Source organism: Capra hircus, chromosome 3 (genome assembly GCF_001704415.2).
Source record: "Capra hircus breed San Clemente chromosome 3, ASM170441v1, whole genome shotgun sequence".
In the NCBI taxonomy this organism is placed as follows: Eukaryota; Metazoa; Chordata; class Mammalia; order Artiodactyla; family Bovidae; genus Capra; species Capra hircus.
The window spans coordinates 15,390,985-15,410,275 of NC_030810.1; the positions used below are offsets into that span (position 1 = coordinate 15,390,985).

Below are 19,291 nucleotides of genomic sequence, written 5' to 3' on the forward strand. Positions count from 1 at the left end.
CTCCTCACAAATTGGAAGAAAGCCGTGGCATCCAGAGGTGATGCCACACTTGATGCTCAGCTTTCCCAAATCAGACTCAGTTTCAGCCCTTCTGGATGTTGATGAAGAAGTGAAGTGAAAGTCGCTCAGTTGTATCCCACTCTTTGCAACCCCATGGACTGTACAGTCCATGGAGTTCTCCAGGCCGGAACACTGGAGTGGGTAGTCTTTCTCTTCTCCAGGGGATCTTCCCAACGCAGGGATTGAACCCAGGTCTCCCGCATTGCGGCTGGATTCTTTACCAGCTGAGCCACAAGGGAAGGCACAAAGGAAGGGGTGTTGATGAGTGTGTGTTTAAGTGCCATTTCTGCCACAGAAGAAGAGCCTCAGAAAGACCCCAGGAAACCCCCTAGATCCCTTAAAACTGCTTTCCTTCCCACCATTCAAGTCCCCAGACCTTAGTCTTCCCCCCAGGGCCCCTGATTGGGGAAGCACAGTCAAGAGGTCCCCTAGCGACTGTAAAGGTAGTGCTGCATATCTAAGGGATGCTAGCTTCAGCTCATGGAGAGAGGAGGGGTTAACCCAGCTTTTGCAGTGCAGCCGTAGCTGGGCCCTGGGGTCCAGAAACCTTCCCCAGCTGCTAGGGAGGAAGAGGCATAACCTGCCCTGGGGGCACCAGGCTCTGGCCCCAGGGACAGCCAGAGAGATTCAGGTTAGACCCCAAAGACATGCCCTGTCTTGCAGAGGGAAAAGGGTCACTGTTGGGGAAGGGGTACAAGTCGACTGCCAAGCCCAGTCGGGGATCCCCAGTTCCCTGCAGCCCCCTCTTTGCCCGCCAGCAGCTCTGCCTCTCTCCCTCTCTCTCCTTCCCCCACTGGCGCTCAGCAGATCAATGCTGCCTTTGCTGACAGCTGAGAATCGAGCTCTCCTTCCCGCCCCCTCTGCCGCCCCTCCCGCTCGGCTCCGTCCCCCGAGATCCTCCCGGAGGAACCGGGAAGAGTTTGCTGCGGAAGCGCTTCACCCTGGGGCAGGGCCTGCGGAGGGAGCGGCTGGTGGGGCCGAAGCTTTGGTCGGGGGAAGAGGGGAGGAGGATGGGGAAACACAAAGGACCACCGCGGGCGGGACCAAGGGGGGCTAACGGGAATGAAAGGGCCTCCCCCAAAGCTAGAGAGAGTAGGTCAGGCACCAAGAACTTTCTAGCGGGGAAAAGTCTCGCCGTTTTGGGGTGGGATTCTGTGAACCTTTGCGAGGGGGTCGGGGGGAGACCGTCTGGCCTCCACGCAGGTTCAGAGCCCACCTCCTAGCACCCGTGTGCCCTGAACCGTGCCCTGACCCGGAGGAGAGGCAAGGTTGCGCTTCAGACCGGCTTGGCGCGGAGCAGGCCCCTCTGATCCGAGGAGACTTTGGGGGCAGCGTGGCCTAAGCGAGGCTCTTGCCTCAGCCTAAAGAAGGGAAGGGCAGAGGTGCGGTGGGTGGGAGGGAGAGCAGACACACCTGAGCCCCACAGTGCTGCGCGCGCCGCCACACACTGCGCGGGCACGCTTAACACATCTCGCACCACGCGCACCGGCGCAAGCCGACGGGTCACACCTCGGGGACACTGCCACCCTCAGCGGGCGGGACCCTGCACACCCATCCACCTCGTGCCCCCGCCCCGCCCCTCCTGACTCAACCCCACCACCTCGAGGAGCCACAGCCGCCCACTTGGCACACACAGCGGGCACGTCTGCATCCACTCGCACCCAAACTCCGCGGGACGCGCGTCCCCTCCGCCACCGCGGCAGCGACTCCTCGTTCCGGCGACCACACCGGAGGTGTCCCGCCTGCCCCCAGCCCGGCCTTCAGGTCCACGCAGCTCCGCGAAGCCCGGCGCGCGGCTCGCGGCCGTAGGCCGGCCGGCCCCGGCGCTGCCCCCGGGGGCCGCCACCACGCGGTCCGGTCCCCGCCCCGACTCGGCGGCCTGCGCGGCGGGGGCGTTCTCCCGCCGCCTCCCCGCGCGTCCCCTCCCTCCGCCCGGCCTCGCCGGCTCGCTCGCTCCCTCCCGATTTGGGAAGGCGGCCTCGGGGCCGGCGGGGGCGGCGGGGGCGGGGCGGGGCGGGGGAGGCTGACATGTGAGCGGCGCGCCGGCGGCAGGTGGAAAGGCGAGCGGCATGGAGCGCGTAATAAGAGAGTTGGAGTCGGAAAGAGCCGCCCCAGTCGCCGGGGAAGCGGGCGGTCAGCGCGGGCTCAGTCGGCCCCCCGACTCCGAGCGCCCGCCCCCGGCCCCGGAGCGGCCCCGGCCCGACCCCTAACCCCCGCCGACCGCGCCCGCCCCGGGCCGCCCCGCCGGCCCCGGGTCCGAGCCATGCGCCGCTGAGCGCCCCGCGCGCGCCCCGACTCCGGATCGGACCCGGGCCCCGGCCCCCTCCCGCCCGGCGCCGCCCATGGCCGAGGTCCCCCCGCGCCGGCTCGGCCTGGCCCCCCCGCCCGGGGACGCCCCCCGCGCCGAGCTGGTGGCGCTCACGGCGGTGCAGAGCGAGCGGGGCGAGGCGGGCGGGGGCGGCTCCCCGCGTCGCCGGGGCCTCCTGGGCAGCCCCCTGCCGCCGGGCGCACCCCTCCCAGGACCGGGCTCGGGCTCGGGCTCCGCCTGTGGCCAGCGCTCCTCCGCCGCGCACAAGCGCTACCGCCGCCTGCAGAACTGGGTCTACAACGTGCTGGAGCGCCCCCGCGGCTGGGCCTTCGTCTACCACGTCTTCATGTGAGTTTGCGACCCCGAGTCCCCAGCCGCGCCCTCGCGCTGCCGTCCCGCGCGGCCCCTGCTGGAGCCTGGGCCCAGGGGCGACCGGCCGCCCCGCCCTAGCTCCGCCTCCTGTCCCCCAGCCCCGAGGCCGGCCGACCCTCCTCGCTCTGCCCCCAGATCTGAGCCCGCTTCCTGATCCCCCTCAGCCTGATCCTAATCCCCGCTCTCCAAGTCCTGACCCTTGCCTGACCTGGCTTCTGACCTCCCCCACCTCAACTCCTCATTTCCACCCTTTCTCCAACCCCTGCTCCTCTGTTCCAGGTACTCCCCACGCCTGCTTCTTGTCCCCCATCTCTCTTCAATCTGGAGCCACTAAAGTGTGGCTCCCTTTTTTCTCTTCCTCACTTCTGTCTCCCCGTGTCCCAGACACAGAGGACCCTTTGGCCCTCCCACACTGTCACCCTCTCCACAGCTCTGTAGCCGCAGTAGGGTCCTACCTGGGCTCCCCTCAGAGATGTCCCTCTCCAGGGACGACCTCCACCCCAGCCCAGGACTGGCCCCCAATTATAGGTGTTTGGGAGTCCCCTTGAGCCACCAGAGTTCTGACACTGGCGTGTGCTGACTTCTGTGAGTCTTCACGCAGTCTTCCCTTCCACCCTCAACTTCCCCGTGGCAGCAGTGGGCCATGCCGCCTGCCCTGTGGGCTCGGCCAGCTAGCCTGCCCAGCTCCCGGGCCGCACCAGGGAGCACCAGGCCTGGCTCTGAGCACCCCCAGGGGAAAAGAAAGAGGAGAGGGGTAGGTTTGGAAACACCCAGGCTGCGGACCCCCTCCTCCCCCTCACCAGGCTCCTACAACTTTCAAAAACACTGACCCTTCTTGGATGTAAAGAGTGAATTTTGGCAGCTCAGAGTTCTGTCTTGGGGGACGGCCTGGCCCAGCCGGGAACATGAGAGGCCCGGCAGATATCAGTTGAAAGACTGGGCCTGGCGCTCGGACGCTCAAAGGTGCCCGAGAGAGAGACCTCTGGTCCCTGGAAACTGCCGATATGAATCCCTTATTGCTGTCCCCAGAGAGGCTTCTGGTCTTAGGGTCTCCTGGGTGGTCCCCTTGCCTGTCCACTGGACTACCCTACAGTCCTTCTGCCTGTCTGACTGTCCTTCTGCCATAGTGAGTTTCTGTCTGTGTGAGTTGTCCTGCGCCTCCATCTCTCCTGCTCGTCTGTTTTCACCCGTCCGTTGACCTGTCCAGTTATCTGTGTGCCTGTCTGTTTCCACCTGTCTTTGGTCTGTCTTTCTGCCTGACCCACTGCTGCCCGCTTGCCTGCCTCTGCCGAGTCCTAACTGGCCCACAGAATTTCCGACGGGAGGGGAGGAAATGCTGGGAAAGGAGACCCCTGACCACATGGAGGGTAGAGGAAGGGAGCTCTTTCAGCCTGCATGTTCCCTTTTTTGCACCTCGGTGCCAGCCTGCTGGGGATGACAGCCACGGCTTGGTGCAGGGACCTCGGGTGGGCCAGGTAGGGGTGGGGCAGAGAGTTGAGATTGCTCTAGACATGAGGCGAGACTTAGGGTCAGGGTCAGTGGTTAGGAGCAGCCCAATCCCCAGTGCCCATTGGGAGGGCCTGGGTGAATTTTTCGCTGCAGAGAGTGCTGTTGGAGTGCTACGGGTTCTGTGCTGGGGTAGCAGGGACAGTGGCATCGGGCATGAGGGGCAGGGGACTGCTAATTAAGAGCCTCTGCGTTGAGATGCCCTTGCCCACCCTACAGCCTGGGTGCTCGCGGAGCCTGAGACACTCTGCGGGCTCCACTTGGGACATGACTTTTCCAAGGCAAGGCTGAGCCTGGGAAAGCACTAGGGCTCTGAGGTGGGGGTCCTTCATCCCCAGGCCCGGCCTCTCAGCCCCTGTAAAGGTCACTGGGGGTGAAGGACCCGCCTTGTGTCCTCTGGCCAACACTGTCTTCCCCTCCTCTGGAGGGGCCGCTCCTTCCTCTCCAGGAGCTAAATCTGCTGGTACCTTTGCCCCACATCCTGCCCTTTCTGGATGCCAGGAATGCCCTGGCCAGGGCCAGGCTAGTTCTGACCACTTGTCCCCAGGAGCCCAAGGCTGAGGCATCTCTCGGGAACTCTGGGAGACGAAACACGGCATGAAAATGTCCGGATGTTTGGGGATCTCGGGGAACTGGTCATTCATCTTAGAGGTCAGGAACCCCACCTCTTGCATGCTGTGCAGTCTTGGGCTGATCGCCACAGCTCTCTGAGCTTTAGATCTCTGGGCCATCAGAGTGGGGAGAAACCCCAGCCTTGTGGGCCTTCGACTTGGATGAGCAATGGGTGGGCCTGCAGGGGCGTGCGGGAGCGTGAGTGATGGATGGTATTATTGGGCTCAGGGGAGGGGGCTGCTTGGGAGGCCTCTCCTGCTCTTGAGGAGCTCCAGATGAGGGGTCACTCCCTGCAGGGTCTTGGGTGAGCCAGGAAGTGCTTCCTACCATTGGACTTCGACCCCGATTGTTCCACTTTTGGTCAAAATCCTTCCCCCATCCCCAGTGACCCTCACAGGCAGCCCAATGAGGGGAGTCCAGGGTGCACAGGTAGCTAGGAGCCCCTTGCGGGAGATGTGGGCCCTGGTGGGAGGGGCCCCAGCAGGGAAGCCTCTGGGAGAAGGACTCAGAGAGGAGGGAATGGAGGTGAGCCAGCCCTTTCACCCCAGGGCACACCTTCCTCGCACCTGCCAGCCAGGTGCCCCTGGGCTCCACCCAGAACCCACACCGTCTCTGGCCCGAGGTGTGGGCGATTGCCCAGAGGACCAGCCCTAGTTCTGCCTCTCTTGCCAGCGGCTACAGCCGCTGGGAAGTGGGAACCCGCTGACTCCTGTCTTCTCATTGAGATCCAGAAAGAGGGACTGCTGGCTCTGCGAGCTCTCCCGCCTCCCTCCAGGCCCTTGGTCCTGTCACCAAGCCCCCACTCTCCTCCCCTGGGCCCAAGTCCTTGATTTCAGCCCTCAACTCTTCACAGGCCCTGCTCTTTGAATTTTGAGAAACCACATCACTGCCTATCCTGCTTCTGAGTCCTTGGAAGGGATCTTTGCTCCTTGCTGCCCCCTGCCAAGGGCCACGCCGGCCTCCCTTTTGAAGTCAGGAGCTGGAAGGGGCAAGTCCCAGCAAAGCACCATCTCCCCTCGTCTTCCCCACTCTGCTGTGCTGCTGTGGGACTCTTGCAGCTCCCAGCCCCCAGCTGCCCCACGAACTTTCTCTAAGTGAAGGTTTACACTCTGTAAACATCCTCCGGCAGCCTTGTCCCTGGGGTCAGAAGCTGTGGGAATGGGGAGGGAAGGAGGCAGCGGCAGCTCCCGAAGCCCTCAGCCTCCCAACCCCGGCGTCCCCCCACCTCCCACCCTGACTGTCTGAGAAAGAACATAGCCAGCAAAGAGTGCCCAGAGACCCCAGGGAAGGGGCCACACATTTTGACAGCCCCATTTTGTTGATGAGAAAACCAAGGCTCTGGAGACCCATCACACAGGAGATCAGTGGCAGGTGCAAGGGCTAGAGCTGAAGACTCCTGACTGCCTGTGCAGGGCCTCCCTGATACTCCTGAGGCTGCCTGGGTTGGCTCTTGAAGTTTGAACTGAAATTGCTGATCGCATGTGGATCATCAGCTATGTGCCGAGCACCGAGCTAAGCGTCCTCTATAAACCACAGTTGCTGTGTCCTTCAGCAGCCCGGCAAGGTGGGTGCTGGTGTCCTCCTCGTGCTGGTGTCCTCCTCGTGCTGGTGAGGAAACTGAGGCTCAGGAGAGGTCTCGCCATCAGCGTTGGGGAGCCTCAGCCCAGAGCTGGGGCTGCCCACACTGTCTTCCTCCTGCACCTTGCCTCCAGCCTGCACCCCAGCCCGGGGTTGCTCAGGAGCTGTGCTCCCATGCCTTTGTCCCTGTGTCCCTAGCACACAGGCAGCGGGCGGTAGGGAGGTGGGCAGTGGCAGGATTTTGTGAAACTGGATGGCAATTGCCCAGCCTCACACATGCAGTCACACTTTAGTTGTGCATGGCAATGGTTCTGCACACACACATCCCCACTATATGCCCATCGGTCTGTCTGTCTTACACACGCACTCTTGGCAACTTGGACACACCTGCCCATGGATGTCATAAGAGCACACCTAGCACACATCCAAGGGAAGGAAGCCTACTGCACAGCTGCTCCCACCTTTTCTCTGTCTTCACAGACGCACACTTGGGTCCGCGCCCCAGCCTAAACCTCTAGGACAGGGCAGAGTCGGTCCCATCTCTTGAGTTTTCTGCCCCTGCCTGTCCACAGCTGCAGGAGTGCCCTTATGGGTCTGTGTGTGTTTCTTCATCCACCTTGGGCAGCCCCAGACCCATGTGGGAGTGGGTGGCTGACTTCCTAGCACTTTGCCAGCCTTTGCTTCTCCTGAAGGGCCCTGTGGTGCACTGCTGAGTTCACTAAGACACCGAAAGGGGCAGGTACTTGCCCAAGATCACATCTGATGTGTTGGAGGTAGAACTGTGCCTGGAACCGAGGCCTTCTGCCTCTCAGATCAGGACTTGAATGTTTTTGTTTATTTGGCTGCACCTCACACAGGATACGGAGAAGGCAATGGCACCCCACTCCAGTACTCTTGCCTGGAAAATCCCATGGATGGAGGAGCCTGGTAGGCTGCAGTCCATGGGGTCGCTGAGAGTTGGACACGACTCAGTGACTTCACTTTCACTTTTCACTTTCATGCACTGGAGAAGGAAATGGCAACCCACTCCATTGTTCTTGCCTGGAGAATCCCAGGGACGGCGGAGCCTGGTGGGCTGCCGTCTCTGGGGTCACACAGAGTCGGACACGACTGAAGCGACTTAGCGGCAGCAGCAGCAGCACCCAGGATCTTCACTGCAGCATGCGGGATCTTTAGTTTAGCTGCAGCATGTGGAATCTAGTTCCCTGCCTAAGGATTGAACCTAGACCCCTGTATTGGGGGCACAGGTTCTTCAGCCACTGGACCACCAGGGAAGTCCCAGATCAGGGTTTTAGATACGATTTTTCATCGCTCAGCTGATGAGAAGATTGCTCCAGGAACTTGGCCTTGCGATGGCGAGAGTCTTGGGGTGTGACCCACGGTTTTGTTCTGCTGTTTTTCAGTGTCAGTCCTTTAGGTTGGCCTTTGTAAGAAGGGAAGTGGAGAGGCTGTCCTGCCAGCCTTCGAGCCCTTCTCTCTCTCTCCTTTCCCCTTCCACTCCTTTGCTCCCTCCTTTCCACATTCTCCTTGAGGGGGGGGTCACTGGAGCATGTTGGATCTCTTATTGTCTATGACCCCATCCCAGCTCCATGGTACATTCGTTCCTTCCATTGAGGAAGCCCTGCTGGATGTCTAACTTCAGTGTCTGTTGCTGCAGAAATCTATATTTTCAGAATGTAGGAGCCAGGAGAGTTTCAAGAGGTGATTCTTCTTAGGCTGATGGCAGTACTTTGAGTGGGTGATAAATTTAAGGTTCTCAGAGCCAGTCAAGGGAGCTGAAATGGCCTGGGGAACAGGGAAAGAGGAAGGCTCTGCAGACCCAGAGGAGGCCGTGTGGGGAACTTCTCCAGACTTGGAGAAGCCACCTGGAGGTTTTCTCAGCTCCCTTCCTCCGCCCACATGCACACCTGTGGGTCTTTGGCCAGGGCTGACCTTCTTATGGGCTATGGGCCCGGCAGGGAATTCTGAGTGTCTGACAGTTGTGGGGCTGAGATGGATGAACGGGGGGACTTTTCATTTCCCCAGAGGTTGCCCCACCGCGGGTTAAGAGTATGGGATCCGAGTCTGCCAGATTCGGGTTCATTTCTGGTTCTACTCTTGGCAGTTACGTGTCCTTGGGCAAGTTACTTAACCTCTCTGAGCTTCTGTTTTCTCATCAGAAAAAAATAGGACTCATAACACCTGCCTCTAGAACTGTCAGGGCCAAGTGAGGGGAAGCACCTGAGTATCACCATTATTATGTTGTTGTTGTTGTTGTCATCGCGCTCCTCCCCGGGGAGAGGTTTGATGGATGTCCTTGTCAGCACCGTGAGTGTATCTGGGTCTTCCCCAGGACAGAGCAGGAGCTGCATTCCCCTGGGTGGCGGGGTGAGCAGCTCGCACGGGGAGCCTGAGGACGTGTCTCTGTAGGCGGCTGAGGAATGCTCCGCGGTGCTCTCTCTGTTAACCCTTGCAGCCATTACATCAGCTGGGCCCTGTTGTTATGCTCATGCCCACTCGAGGAAAGTGGGGCTGGTGAGGGGACGTCACACACCTGCCCAGGGTCCCGCAGCGAGTGAGATGATGGCTCCAGGACGCCAAGCTGGGTGCCTAGCATCTCACTGACAGTTCCTTCCTTCACTTACAAATAGCATTAAAGAGCATTAACTCTGTACCAGGTCTGGGGAGGCAGAGGGAGACAGGCATGTCTGCCACAGCCTGGCGTGTCTGCCCCAGCCTGGCGGCGGTGGTGGGGGCTGTCCAGTGAGGAGGCTGTAGAGTCTGTCTGGACCACTGGGCTTTCCTGCCTCCTCTCCCGGGGGCTCCCAGAGAGGGTGAAGGTGTGTGCGTGTCCGCGTGTGTACAAAGAGGAGGGCATCCATGAGAGTGTTACTGCACAGCTGAGGTCAAACCCTGCAGCTAGCCTGGCCCCAGGCAGGTAGAAGTGGAGTTGTGGGACCTAAGGGCATGGGCGGGGAGGGGAGGGCCACCCCCCACTCTCTCCTGAGCATGCTCTCCTGTGGATAGGCACAGGGCATCCCCAAGGAGATTGAGAGGTCTCGGTCCCAGCGCTTGCTGGGAAGGTGCCTGCCCCCTACTCCACCCCAGCCCCTGAGCCTCGCTGTCCCCCTCTGTAAAATGGGGCTAAATGGGAAAGTGGGCTGGTAAGGGCTGCCTGGCGCAGTGGGACTCTGGATGAATGGGAGGAGCCGCTGTCTCAGACCTTCAGCCTTGTAGGGTGCGGGGTGGTGGGAGCTCTCCAGCACATTCTCTCTGAGCCCCACCCCCAGGAGTGGGCAGCGCTGACAAGGGCACTCAGAAGACTGCCTGCCTTCTAGCGGGGGCCCTGAGGGGCTGGCTTCTGGGGCCCCCATAAAGCCCCCACTGCTGGACTCCAGGTTTTCTGGGCAACTTTTGTCCCTCGGGCAGGATCTGCTTGCCCTGGGGGTTGGCACCTGGTGGGGTAGTGAGCATGGGAGGGGCAGCCCCAGGCAGCAGACTAATTGAGCTGGGAATCCGTGGCAGTGCCTGAGGGAGGGAGGCAAGGGAGCAGGGATTCAGCGATTCCTTCCCTTCTGAGATTTGGGGAGCGATGGTTGGAATGGGGTCTTCAGCCCAGGGGCCCTCCCTAATCCCTGCAGGGAAATCTGGGGAACGCTTTCTCCTGAGACTCCTCAGACATCCAGGCCAGGCAGCTGGGGAAGTGGTGGGGAGCTGGAGATAAAGGGACCCACTGAAGCAGGTGAGATGGAGGTCAGACAGCAGGAGGGACTGACTGCTCCACCCCAGGAGGCAGAGTGAGATTCCCTGGGGTACCCTTTCCAATGCTGGGGAACCCATCTCTGGCTGGGATTGTCCCTATCAAGCAAGTGGCCCCTCACAATGTGAGGGAAGGAGAGTGGATGGAGCTGCTTGAGCCCCTCTGTTGGGGGCAGGGGAGGAACAGATCAGGCACCCTTGAGCTTTCAGGGAGGGTGGGCACAGGCTACCTCTCTTTCATCCTTGCTTCCCTGCTGCTCCTCCCTGGGAGTCTCAGGCCCGTCCAGGTCACTGTCTTTGGGTTTATTTTTTGCTGGGCTCGGCTGTCCCCTGGGAGGGGAGGGGTAGGGAGAGAAAAAGGGAGAAGGAACTGCTCTGTCAGCACAATCCCGGCGCCTCTGCTCCTGCCCTGCTTGGCCCGGCTGCCACCCTCTTCTGGAAGGACCTGGCCCTGGGGACAATGGGGCCCAGACCCGTGTGGGACCACCTTCCCTGGGGCAAGACCAGCAGGTCTGGAACAGGCCTTTCTCCCCTCACCCTTCCTCCTGCCGCAGAGCATCAAAAGCAGAAGGGCCTCTGAGCTCAAGCAGGTCATGGCTTCACTTTACAGTCGGGGAAACTGAGGCCAGGAGGAAGAATCCAGCACGCCTGGGGCCTTCTCCACCTCCCCTCCGCAATAGATGAGAGCTGTGCTAGAGTCGCTGAGAACAGAGGGGAGCTGCCTGCCAGCTCCACCCTGTCCTCTGAGAGTTGGGGGCAGTCCCTGGTTTCATTTACTCATCTAATCTTCAGCCTCTGGGGACTGGTAACCATCTGGTGGGAGAGACACAGGATCGGGGAGAAACATATGAACCATGCCTCTCCCCCCTACCTCATGTCCTTTGTCTTCCTTTCTGTTGAAAAATAAATTAGCCCCATTTTACAGATAGGGAAAGTAAGGCCCAAGGTCAACATAGCTAATAAGTTGTTGAAACAGGATTTGAACCCAGGATGTGGCTCCTGGGATGTTGCCCTGCTGCCTCCTTGCTCGCACAGGCCCTTCCCTTGGGCTCTTACCAGGGTTCTGTCAGCTGCCTCCTCCTTCTGCTCCTTGAATATTTGGGGCTCTTGGGGCTCTGTCCTGGGTCCTCTTCTCCATGTACAATTTCTGTGTGGGTGAGGGTGTGTCTCACATACTCCTCTGACTTGGTGCCGGGGGAGGGGGGGGTCACCTCTGTGATGACAGCCTCCCACTCTGCAGTTTCATCCCTAAGCTTCCTGTGGACCCCTTGCCTTTTCATCCGCAAGGAACCTCAGGCTTGGCGTTTGTCTCCAGATCTACCCTCCCCTCCCAAGCAGTGACTTCTCTACCCCTAGGGCCCAAGTCACGAAGCCCTTTCTCAAGCATCCTTGGCTCCTCGCCGAAGAAACAGCTTGGAGTGCGCCCAGGTGTGCCTTCAATACTCCAGATGCTTTTCCTTCTGCCTCAAACTCCCTCCCCTCTCCTGCCCACCCCGTCATCTAGAGAACTCCTATCTTTCCTTCAAATCCCAGTTTGAACCACCACATCTTCTTGGAATCACTGCACGCTTCACCTGAAGCTTGACTGGGGGCCCTTCAGAGACCCCTGAGCTCTACTCACCCACTCTGTGTGTTCTGGGCTCCTCTCGGTGGTGGGGGTTGAGCACAGTTCTTGGTTGGTAATCAGTGAATGTTTGCTGAGCCAGGGAATGAAGGTGACATTGAGGCAGGCTGTAAGGATGAGAAGGGTTTTGCTGATTAGAGAGGAGTTGGAAAAGGACCCCTAGGTCCTCTGGGTGCAGGCAGTGAGCTGGAAACGCTTGTGATTTTTGTCCTGAACGCGCTTCAGGTGGCGGCAAAAGCTAGAGAAAAGGCTTTGAGGTGGTACTCTGCTCCTCTACCCTCTTCGCCCTAGGATCTGCAGAGTCTGAGAGTCCAAGGCCTCGAGGGTCAGGCTATAAAGGTGGGCTTTACCCTGTGGATGATGGAGAGCCTTAGGCAGAGGCAGATCAGGGAGGCACCACTGGCCGGGAGCCCGGGCTTGATTGATCTCTTATCAGAACTAGGGCTCTGCAAACCAGACCACTTAGCTCCCCGGGTACTGCTATGTGGCAGCACTACTCATGTTCCCATTTTGCAGATAGGAAACTGAGGCTCAGAAGGCGGGAATCATGTGCACCAAGTGACATGACTTGGTGGAGTCAGGATTCAAGCCCGTGTTTGTGTGACTCCCAAGCCCAAGCTCCAGAGGAGTCTCACATGCGTCAGCAGACCCGGGCTTTTTTTCAGTGACCTAAGGCAAAGCTGAGAGAACTAAGGACAACGTGGTGACTTTTTCATAAAGCTGAACTTATTCCATTTAAAGGACTGTCATTTAGTCTGAGATTATGTCCTTTCTCTTATGAAATGATGGGCCTGGGAATTTTTAAAAGAATGTCCTTACTTGGTGAAATAAAAAAGTTGACAACCTCATGCAGTCCCTAAATTGTTTTTGAAAATTCTACCCTTGCGTGAAATCCCTGAGTCTGGGCGCCATCCTGCCTCCTCCCGCCTGAGCATTGGGACCAGAAGTCGGAGGCGTCCAGGTAGGAAAGGAAGGATTAGAGGGCTGGGGGAGCTGTCAGTCTGCCCTATCTCTCCTGGGCCTCCGGGCCAGCCTGCCCTGGAGTGCAGCGAGGACCAGCCCAGGGCTCTTGCCAAGACTGGTCTGCATGGAGGATGGGGCAGGTCACCCAGGATCAGGGCTTGCCCCTCAGTTAAAGGAACACTGAACCCAGAGTCAGCAGGCTGGGGATCGGTGCCCACCTCTGCTTCTTAAAGGCTGTGTAACCTCAGGCAGGTGACTCAGCCTCTCTCAGGCTCTTGCTTCCCATCGTCCATGGAGAAGGACAGTTATCATCTCTGCCTGCCCCCAGCATCAGGTGGCTCACAGACTACAAAGTGCTGTGAGGAACCGGGCCTCCTGTGCTTCTGCCCTCCCTGCTCCCCAGCGCACGCTCCCTCTTCTCACCATGGCCTGAAGAGCGTGTATTCCAGACTGGCAATTCCTCAGGAGCCCCTGCAGAGTCACTGGGGGCCTGGGGCGGGGTGGGGGTGGGGTCTCTGTGACAACCTTACTGGGGCCAGGCTGAGAGGCCCAGAGTTCTAACAGTTTTCATATACTAATGAGTTTCCTAGTCTAACCTGTATGGGGTATGGTGCCAGATATGGGGTATTTTCCACATGCTATTGCACTTCATTTAATCCTTTTCAGAGCCCTAGGAGGTAGGCACTGTCATCACTCTATTGTATAGAGGAGGATGCTGTGCTGTGCTTAGTGGCTCAGTTGTGTCCGACTCTTTGTGACCCCATGGACTGTAGCCCGCCAGGCTCCTCTGTCCATGGGATTCTCCAGGCAAGAATGCTGGAGTGGGTTGTCACACCCTCCTCCAGGGGATCTTCCCAACCCAGGAATCGAACCAGGGTCTCCTGCATTGCAGACAGATTCTTTACCAGCTGAGCCACCAGGGAAGTCCATAGGAGAGGACACTGAAGCTTAAATGGTCAGCATGTGCCCTGTCACGCAGCCACTAAGCGGTGAGGATCCAGGAGGACCGCCCTGAAGCCTGGGTGGGAGGGCCTCTGTGATGTGAGAAGGTGGAAGCAGGTTCACTGGGCTCCAGTGGGCGAGCCAGGGTGGGGCACATTTGCCGTATACAGAGGGAGTGTGGTCTGGGCTGGGAAAGCAAGGCACACCTTCTCGCTGGGTGACTTCAGACAGTTGCCTCCCTCTCTGAGGTTCAGCCTCCCCTGTTGCTGGGCCTCTTAATAATAATAAAGGTAATAAGAGCCCATGCTTATGGAGGACCTGCTGTGTGCTGACACTGCTCTGAGGACTTGCCATTTTTCCTTTCACTTTTTCCTCTCAGTGACCAGAGGTGGTAGGTTCTATGGTTATGCCCATTTTTCAGATGAGGAGGCCGAGGTACAGAGAGGTTGAGTAACTTGCATGAGTATAGGTTGTGGGGCCAGGAGTCAGTCCAAGCCCAGAGTCTAGCTCTAGAGGCCGTCATCTTTCCCACCAGATTATTCCTAACTGGGGGCTTCCCTGATGGCTCAGGCAACCCACTCCAGTATTTTTGCCTGGAGAATCCCATGGCGGGCTACAGTCCCTGGGGTCGCAAAGAGTCAGCCACGACTGAGCACACACATGCATACCTAACTGGCCCCGATGGGCCTGCCTGCGGGGAGGCTGCTGCGAGGACCAGCTGAGCCTTCAGGTTCAGGTTCTGTCTCTAGCCCAGTTCTACACTTTCTTGCTCTCTCATTTGGGAAGCCTTGCCTGGCAGTCCTTGAGGGGCCAGGCCCTATCCCAAGAGCTGGGGACAGAGCAATGAATCAGACTCCCCCCTGTTCCCTGGTAGGAGATGTGCCAGGCGGCTGGCAGCTGTCTGGGTGGAATCCTGTGGAGGCCCAGCTCAGAGGAGCCAAGCCCAGCCCCAAACTGGCGGTGACTGGGAAGGCTTCCCAGAGGAAGAGGTTTCAGCGGAGACCTGAAACGTGAGGAGCCAGAGTCAACCAGGCAAAGAGGAGGAGGGAACAGCATTCTAGGCCGAGGGACTAGTATGGGCAAAGCCCTGAGGTGGGGCTGAATGTCTTGCAAAGAACTGAGAGAGGGCAGGAGAGTGGGAGCCTGGATGGGGTGGGAGGTGTGCAGACAAGACGCTGGAGCGTGAGTGAGGCCAGGCTGAGAACTGCAGGCTGAGGAGCGGAGACTTCCTGGAGGAGACTGGGTTCAGGAAAGAATTGGGGACAGGAGTGCCATGGGTGAATTGGTGTCTGAGAAACGCCCCCCTGGGTCTAGCAAGGGGGGCAGACTCCTGTGGGGAGCTCTGGGGCTGCCACTGGCCTGGCCCTTCTTTCCCTCTGCCTTCCCTTCACGGCCCAGCCGTCTGAGTGGCTCCTCTGGAGCTGCCCACTAACCCTGCCAGGGCCGGGTTGGACCTGGCCTGAAGCCCTAGGTTTTTGCCTGTATGGAAAGTTCAGCTGCTTATGCAAAGCCTGGCCTGGGGGAAGGTGTGTGTGAATGAGCTGAGGGAGGCCTTGGAAGCAGAGTGGGTAGGTGCAGGCTCTGATGGGGCTCTGGGGTCTGTGGGGGTCCCCAGAACAGTGATCTTAGAACAGCCCCACAAGAGCACCTGGGTTTGGCCCAGTGGATGGTGGGGTACCTGGGGGAAAGGGGCAGAGCCCACAAGGCTTAGCCTGTTGAACTTCTTGCTCCCTCCCTGTCTGCCAGTTAGGGTGTGGAAATCACTGACCCCACCCAGCCCCCTCAGTCCCCCTGATGCAGAAACTGAGGCCCAGAAGAGGGCATGCATCAAACTTCGGCTAGTGGCAGAGCCCAGGCTCAGCCCAACAGTCCCGATTGTCCCCATCAACAATAAAGAACCAGAGCAAACCTCTCTGCAGCGCTGGCCTGGGCTCAGGTCCCCTCTGTGTGGTCTTGGGCAGGTCTCTTCACATCTCTGAGCTTCGGCCTCGGGGTCCAAAATGCTACCTCATACTGGGAAGAGCATCACCTCTCCCATTTGAGGCTTTAAGGCCTGCCTGACCCATCATGGGGCTTAATCAATGTTTACTCAATGAATCTCACTGAATTCTCACAATGCTGGAGGAAGATATTTATTACACTATTTTTATACTGAGGCTCAGGAAGAAGTGACTTGCCCAAGGGCATTCGGCTGAGAAGTAGCTGATATAGGGCTGGAGCCCAGGTGTCTGGGCACCTGTCTAGGACCCCTGATCGACACGGCTCCTATTTTGAGCTCTCAGTGAAAAGCAGCTGGTGTCCCAAGCAAGCTCCATCCGTTGGTTGGCCAAAGTGTGTGTGTGTGTGTGTGTGTGTGTGTGTGTGTGTGTGTGTGTGTGTGTGTGTGTGTGTGAGTGTGTGTGTGTGAGGTTAGGCTGGCTGGCAGGCTGGAACTCAGCTCACATCAGCCCCTATGCTTCTGTGCTTGGGCCAGGCTGCAGCTGCTGCCCCTTGGGGAAGGGACCTTTCCACTTGCCCTCACGCATCAAGGTTTTTTCCTCGTGGCCTGCCTAGCTGGAGAGAAGAGCTGGCCATGGCGTGACTAACAGGGCACCTGCCAGCCTCTCCCACGTTGGCGTCCGGCCATCCAATGCCCTGCACATGACAGGCATGGGGTGGGCACGGGGTGGGGAGCGGATTTGTACTTTTTCTAATCCAGGGGCTGCAGCCCTCTTCTGTCTTGGCCAGGGCCGTGGGAGAGGTTTGTCCCTGGCTGCCACCCCTCCATGCCCAGCAGCCCCAGCTCAAATCCCTGGCAAGCACCCGGCTCCTCTGCTTGGGGCCTCGCCTTGCCCTGCCTGTGCTCCCCGCCCCACCCCCGCACCAACTGAGGCCGAGTTGGGACCTATGGGGGCAGATGCTGGGCCGTCTGTGACTGGTGGAGCTGCAGTGCCCTGCAACACTTGGGGCTCAAGGATGGGGCCACGGCAGGGAGGTTTGGGGCCCAGGCTGGGGCAGAGTTAGGGAGAGGACCTGATAGGGTGCCGAGTTTTGAGCGTTTGGGGCTAATGCTGGGCCACCCCCTTCCTGGAGAAATTTGGCTACAAGTCAGGGACGCAAATGTGTGGGCCGCGCTCCCCCTCGCTGGGCGGTAAACACAGCCGTCTCCCAGGAGACGAGCCCAAACATCTCGGCCCCCCACGGTTATTTATACCAGGACTCCCTCTCCTTCTCAGGCCTGTTCTGGCCTCTCTCAATCCACTCCTGAGCTGAGCGTCCTGAGTGGAGGGTCCAGCCGCTGTCAAGGCAGGAGTCCCCAGCAGCAGGCCTGCTTAAACCCCACTACGGACTGGGCACTCACTACCTCCCAGTGGCCTGTCTGCTAGAGGCACTGGGTCTTACTGATCAGAAATGTGCTCATGAAGGCCAGGGCCTGGGGAGGAAGCGGGAATCCTGGGATTGAGTTCTGCCTTTGCTCTAAACTGCTGTAAGACTGTGGTCCTGGTAACCTCAGCTTCCCCACAGTTCGGCAGGGGGAAAGGGTCCTGATGGTACAAACTTTTAAGCAGTAGATCTGGTTCTTTAAAGGAAATGTGACACAGGAGTACAATATATAAATACATTAAAGCTGAGCTGCTCCGGGTGAAATCAAGGGTGGGGGTCCAGACATCTGCCCACTCAGCCGCTATGGCCCTGCATGCCACCAACCTGGAGTCTATGCATGACCCTCCTTATTCTAGAACACACTCCAGGGGACCCTGGAGTTCCCATTTCAGGGCTAGCACAGGCCTCCTTACTGGTTCACCAGCCCAAGGTCCAGTGCTGTGTGAGTGCTCCTAGGATCAAGAGCAAATGTTTGCAGCCAGTGTCGATCAGAGCAGGCTGGAGCTGCCACAGGAGTGTACCCAAGGCCCTTCCAGTGAGGAGTGAGCCCAGTGTGGGTGGAGAAGGCACACCAGGGGCTGGGCACTGGAGGGGAGCAGGGGCTGGCCGCCCCCTCTCTGCCAGATTCTAGCAAGGGACACCAAGGAGTCAAAGATTTTAAACTCGAACCTAGCCTTCCAGATCGGTACGAAGGTGAATATGTCAGGAAGGATAGAACGTATTTTATTTAACAGCTTGTTGGCTTATAGTGTGTGGGTCTCCATTTGTACTCTTTCCCAGTCCCACCAGTGTTCAAGATGGACTTGCATTGGCTCTCCCTCCATTCACCCACCTCTGTCGGAACCCCAAGGTGCCCTTACCCAGAAACCTCAGGCTGCAGAGGACAGTGGGAAATTCCTGACTCATGGATGCTCAAGGCCCTGGAGACCTGGGTCTTCTTGTTTCCTCCCCAGATACTGTCTAAGCTTCTTCTTGGCCAGCCTGGGAGATGTGGAGGAGTCAGAACAGGCTTTACCCTTGATGGATGGATCCTAATGAGCTGTTGTTGGTAGGTTGGGAGCAGACAGAGGTAGAAACTATCTCTGTACAAAGGGGTCCTGGGATCCTCAGAGGGGGCCAGGAATCCCAATCAGGGGCTGAGCTAGCATTCCTCAAAGCAGATCAGGGATTCTTGGGGGAAAAGAGGGACCGTCCTGAGGAGAGGAGAGAACATGAAAGTCACCAAGGTGGAAATAGACAGGGTATGGAAGAGAGGAGTGTGGGCAATGCCTAGTGTGTGTACAGCCTCAAACTCTGGGCTGAGAACCTCAGGTGGTGAGCCATGAGGAGTCATTGTAGGATTGTAAATCAGGGAGGGGTACTCAGACTGCAAGGTTAAATGAACTGGGGTGAGGATGGGGATGAAGTAGAGTTGTGGGGGTCAGTGAAGAGGGCAGAAGGGAGGAGGAATGGGGTGAGTGCTTGGCAGGACAGGAGTGAGGGTCTGGGAAGAAAGAGTTGGTCTCAACTTTGCCTTCTGGAACCTCCTCTCCTGTGTCCTCCTTTGCCCTGTCTTAGTTCCTGCCTTTTTCTCTTACCATTCTGCTGGGGAGAGGAGCACCTCTTCCTATACCCATCTCCCCAGATAGGTGGCAAGTGGAAGCCCACAGCTGTGTAAGAGGGAACCTGTTCATTCATTCACTCAGCCAGTATCTATTGCGAATCTGCTCATGCACCAAGTCCTGTGTGAGGTGTGGGAAAGAGTGGCGAACAAGATAGAGACGTTGCTTCATTCATGGAGCTTACATCATGGGGAGCTGGGGCCTAGAAACTGTATCTTTCCCTGATGTTCCCCCTCTGGCTCTTTGGCCCATGCCCTAGGATGCCCAGGAGTGGGGCCTCTCTCCATTACCCACTCATTCATTCCAGCTGACCTGGCACCCATCTTCAGAACATTGAGGAGGGGGGTTCAATAACCATGGTCCCAGCCCCAGGGACCACCCATCTCCATGATGAACCTGGGGCCTGGGGGCAGCATCCGGGCTCAGGCCCTAGTCTTTTTCACTTACCTGTGACTTTGAGCCCCTCACAAGAAACTTCCTGGCCTCAGTTCTTTATCATGGGGCTTTGGGAAGTGGGGCTTTGGGAAGTCCCAAGAAATCGAGGGGAGGGAAAGACCTGTCAGCTCCAATGTTCCCCATTGGTAGACAGCTCCTCTGGCTGTGGGTAGAGGTGGAGGAGGGCCA

General features: G+C 58.7%; 1 protein-coding gene across 1 annotated transcript in view; it reads left to right on the plus strand.

The window, feature by feature from the left end:
- The window catches only part of KCNQ4 (potassium voltage-gated channel subfamily Q member 4), a 59,107-nt gene continuing 42,141 nt past the window's right edge, over positions 2,326-19,291 (plus strand). The window contains exon 1 of the mRNA XM_018042486.1: positions 2,326-2,716. Coding sequence (XP_017897975.1) covers positions 2,403-2,716 — 314 coding nt within the window. The 5' untranslated portion in view covers positions 2,326-2,402. The remainder of the gene's footprint in view (positions 2,717-19,291) is intronic.